Consider the following 5000-nt stretch of genomic DNA (forward strand, 5'->3'; position numbering starts at 1 on the left):
TGGTGTTAAACCCCTAGACTTATTCTACATGTTGTTGTTGTGTTAAACCCCTAGACTTATTCTACATGTTGTTGTGGTGTTAAACCCCTAGACTTATTCTACATGTTGTTGTGGTGTTAAACCCCTAGACTTATTCTACATGTTGTGGTGTTAAACCCCTAGACTTATTCCACATGTTGTGGTGTTAAACCCCTAGACTTATTCTACATGTTGTTGTGGTGTTAAACCCCTAGACTTATTCTACATGTTGTGGTGTTAAACCCCTAGACTTATTCCACATGTTGTGGTGTTAAACCCCTAGACTTATTCTACATGTTGTGGTGTTAAACCCCTAGACGTATTCTACATGTTGTGGTGTTAAACCCCTAGACTTATTCTACATGTTGTGGTGTTAAAGCCCTAGACTTATTCTACATGTTGTGGTGTTAAACCCCTAGACTTATTCTACATGTTGTTGTGTTAAACCCCTAGACTTATTCTACATGTTGTTGTGGTGTTAAACCCCTAGACGTATTCTACATGTTGTTGTGTTAAACCCCTAGACTTATTCTACATGTTGTGGTGTTAAAGCCCTAGACTTATTCTACATGTTGTGGTGTTAAAGCCCTAGACTTATTCTACATGTTGTGGTGTTAAACCCCTAGACTTATTCTACATGTTGTTGTGTTAAACCCCTAGACTTATTCTACATGTTGTGGTGTTAAACCCCTAGACTTATTCTACATGTTGTTGTGTTAAACCCCTAGACTTATTCTACATGTTGTTGTTGTGTTAAACCCCTAGACTTATTCTACATGTTGTTGTGGTGTTAAACCCCTAGACTTATTCTACATGTTGTTGTGGTGTTAAACCCCTAGACTTATTCTACATGTTGTTGTGGTGTTAAACCCCTAGACTTATTCTACATGTTGTTGTGGTGTTAAACCCCTAGACTTATTCTACATGTTGTTGTGTTAAACCCCTAGACTTATTCTACATGTTGTTGTGTTAAACCCCTAGACTTATTCTACATGTTGTTGTGTTAAACCCCTAGACTTATTCTACATGTTGTTGTGTTAAACCCCTAGACTTATTCTACATGTTGTTGTGTTAAACCCCTAGACTTATTCTACATGTTGTTGTGTTAAACCCCTAGACTTATTCTACATGTTGTTGTGTTAAACCCCAAGACTTATTCTACATGTTGTTGTGTTAAACCCCTAGACTTATTCTACATGTTGTTGTGTTAAACCCCTAGACTTATTCTACATGTTGTTGTGTTAAACCCCTAGACTTATTCTACATGTTGTGGTGTTAAACCCCTAGACTTATTCCACATGTTGTTGTGTTAAACCCCTAGACTTATTCTACATTTTGTGGTGTTAAACCCCTAGACTTATTCTACATGTTGTGGTGTTAAACCCCTAGACTTATTCTACATGTTGTTGTGTTAAACCCCTAGACTTATTCCACATGTTGTGGTGTTAAACCCCTAGACTTATTCTACATGTTGTTGTGGTGTTAAACCCCTAGACTTATTCTACATGTTGTGGTGTTAAACCCCTAGACTTATTCTACATGTTGTGGTGTTAAACCCCTAGACTTATTCTACATGTTGTGGTGTTAAACCCCTAGACTTATTCTACATGTTGTGGTGTTAAACCCCTAGACTTATTCTACATGTTGTGGTGTTAAACCCCTAGACTTATTCTACATGTTGTGGTGTTAAACCCCTAGACTTATTCCACATGTTGTGGTGTTAAACCCCTAGACTTATTCCACGTTGTGGTGTTAAACCCCTAGACTTATTCCGCATGTTGTGGTGTTAAACCCCTAGACTTATTCTACATGTGTTAAACCCCTAGACTTATTCTACATGTGTTAAACCCCTAGACTTATTCTACATGTGTTAAACCCCTAGACTTATTCTACATGTGTTAAACCCCTAGACTTATTCTACATGTGTTAAACCCCTAGACTTATTCTACATGTGTTAAACCCCTAGACTTATTCTACATGTGTTAAACCCCTAGACTTATTCTACATGTGTTAAACCCCTAGACTTATTCTACATGTTGTGGTGTTAAACCCCTAGACTTATTCTACATGTTGTGGTGTTAAACCCCTAGACTTATTCTGCATGTTGTGGTGTTAAACCCCTAGACTTATTCTGCATGTTGTGGTGTTAAACCCCTAGACTTATTCTGCATGTTGTGGTGTTAAACCCCTAGACTTATTCTGCATGTTGTGGTGTTAAACCCCTAGACTTATTCTGCATGTTGTGGTGTTAAACCCCTAGACTTATTCTGCATGTTGTGGTGTTAAACCCCTAGACTTATTCTACATGTTGTGGTGTTAAACCCCTAGACTTATTCTACATGTTGTGGTGTTAAACCCCTAGACTTATTCTACATGTTGTGGTGTTAAACCCCTAGACTTATTCTACATGTTGTGGTGTTAAACCCCTAGACTTATTCTACATGTTGTGGTGTTAAACCCCTAGACTTATTCTACATGTTGTGGTGTTAAACCCCTAGACTTATTCTACATGTTGTTGTGTTAAACCCCTAGACTTATTCTACATGTTGTGGTGTTAAACCCCTAGACTTATTCTACATGTTGTGGTGTTAAACCCCTAGACTTATTCTACATGTTGTGGTGTTAAACCCCTAGACTTATTCTACATGTTGTGGTGTTAAACCCCTAGACTTATTCTACATGTTGTGGTGTTAAACCCCTAGACTTATTCTACATGTTGTGGTGTTAAACCCCTAGACTTATTCTACATGTTGTGGTGTTAAACCCCTAGACTTATTCCACATGTTGTGGTGTTAAAGCCTGAAATCTTAATGGATTAAATACATTTCCATTGATCATCCTTGATGTCACTACAACTTCATTATAGAGTCCACCGGTGGTCTGCTACCCAGAACTGTGTGTGTGTGTGTGTGTGTGTGTGTGTGTGTGTGTGTGTGTGTGTGTGTGTGTGTGTGTGTGGTGTGTGTGTGTGTGTGTGGTGGTGTTACTGACCTCTGCGTAGGCCTCCATGTCCTCTAGAAACTGTCCCAACAGCGTGGTGGAGAAGGTCAGGTCTGCTACCCAGAACTGTTCCAGGCTCTGCAGCCAGCCTGCACACACACAGTTCACACACACACAGTTCACACACACACACACACACACACACACACACACACACACACAGTTCACACACACAGTTGACTTGTGTAAAACCAGAGGTGTCCAACTCATTTTGCCCCAGGGTCCAACTCATTTTGCCCCAGGGTGCAACTCATTTTGCCCCAGGGTCCAACTCATTTTGCCCCAGGGTCCAACTCATTTTGCCCCAGGGTCCGTATTCGGTGTTCAGAGAGGTCCGGATTGGCTGCACTCTAATTATTATGTCCTTGCAGTCCATTTCCAGGAAGTGACTCCACTATTGATAGTGTTTTGAATTTGATGGTCCTTGACTGCCAATAAACTATGAATATCGGTCCATAATCAATACCCATTTGGCTTTAATCCATTTAAACTATATGGCGTTTTAACTCAAACCACCTGTGCGGGGCCTGATTGGATCCCCCGTGACAAGCCTGGTGTAAAACATACACTGACGGCAACTACAGACTTGCAGAAATCTGTCCAACCCCACGGAATTCTGATGATATTCTATACTAAAGAGGAAGATGGGTAAAACGTGTGTGTCTACTCACCTGAGACCTGCTGAGTCAGAGACTGTTTCTGTGTGTGGTCAATGTGCCAGCCCACCAAGATATCCACCGTATCCTGTCACACACACAACAGGCAAGGTCAACACAACACACATACTTCACTGTAGTCCACTCTGGGGGACATTAAGAAGACCTGCTGGTAGAGACGGAGAGGGAGAGAACCAGGCAGGAGGAGACGAGGTAGAGAGAGAGAGGGAGAGAACCAGGCAGGAGGAGACGAGGTAGAGAGAGGGGTAGCGAGCCAGGCAGTAGGAGACGAGGTAGAGAGAGAGGGAGCGAGCCAGGCAGTAGGAGACGAGGTAGAGAGAGAGAGAACCAGACAGGAGGAGATGAGGTAGAGAGAGGGGGAGCGAGCCAGGCAGTAGGAGACGAGGTAGAGAGAGGGGGAGCGAGCCAGGCAGTAGGTAGAGAGAGAGGGAGCAAACCAGGCAGGAGGAGACGAGGTAGAGAGAGAACCAGGCAGGAGGAGACGAGGTAGAGAGAGAGGGAGAGAACCAGGCAGGAGGAGACAAGGTAGAGAGAGAGGGAGAGAACCAGGCAGGAGGAGACGAGGTAGAGAGAGAGGGAGAGAACCAGGCAGGAGGAGACGAGGTAGAGAACCAGGCAGGAGGAGACGAGGTAGAGAGACAGAGGGAGACAACCAGGCAGGAGGAGACGGGGTAGAGAGACAGAGGGAGACAACCAGGCAGGAGGAGACGGGGTAGAGAGAGAGGGAGCAAACCAGACAGGTGGAGATGAGGGGTAGAGAGAGAGGGAGCGAACCAGGCAGCAGGTAGAGAGAGCAAACCAGACAGGTGGAGAGACAGAGAGAGAGAGAGAGAGAGAGAGAGAGACAGAGAGACAGAGAGACAGAGAGACAGAGAGACAGAGAGACAGAGAGACAGAGAGACAGAGAGACAGAGAGACAGAGAGACAGAGAGACAGAGAGACAGAGAGACAGAGAGAGAGAGAGAGAGAGAGAGAGAGAGAGAGAGAGAGAGAGAGAGTGTGTGTGTGTTGCCACTCACTCTGAAGTTGGTGCTGAAGACGTGTGGGTGTGTGTTGTGTGTTGCCACTCACTCTGAAGTTGGTGCTGAAGACGTGTGGGTGTGTGTTGTGTGTTGCCACTCACTCTGAAGTTGGTGCTGAAGACGTGTGAGTGTGTGTTGTCACTCACTCTGAAGTTGGTGCTGAAGACGTGTGTGTGTGTGTGTGTGTGTGTTGTGTGTTGCCACTCACTCTGAAGTTGGTGCTGAAGACGTGTGGGTGTGTGTGTGTGTGTGTGTGTGTGTGTGTGTTACCACTCACTCTGAA

The 5000-nt window shown here is 44.0% G+C and overlaps 1 protein-coding gene across 4 annotated transcripts in view; it reads right to left on the bottom strand.

The window, feature by feature from the left end:
• Positions 1-5000, bottom strand: part of LOC110519445 (serine/threonine-protein kinase SMG1) — a 144617-nt gene that overhangs the window by 116639 nt on the left and 22978 nt on the right. For 3 of the 4 annotated variants that reach the window (XM_036939392.1, XM_036939391.1, XM_036939390.1), the window contains exons 8-9: positions 3690-3762; positions 3010-3107 (exon numbers count right to left, since the gene is read on the bottom strand). In XM_036939392.1, the coding sequence (XP_036795287.1) occupies positions 3010-3107; positions 3690-3762 (171 nt within the window). Of the gene's footprint in view, positions 1-3009; positions 3108-3689; positions 3763-4714; positions 4738-5000 lie in introns of those variants that run through there. The other variant, XM_036939395.1, reaches the window with a different exon arrangement.

This window comes from Oncorhynchus mykiss, chromosome 12 (assembly GCF_013265735.2).
Source record: "Oncorhynchus mykiss isolate Arlee chromosome 12, USDA_OmykA_1.1, whole genome shotgun sequence".
NCBI classification, from domain to species: domain Eukaryota; kingdom Metazoa; phylum Chordata; class Actinopteri; order Salmoniformes; family Salmonidae; genus Oncorhynchus; species Oncorhynchus mykiss.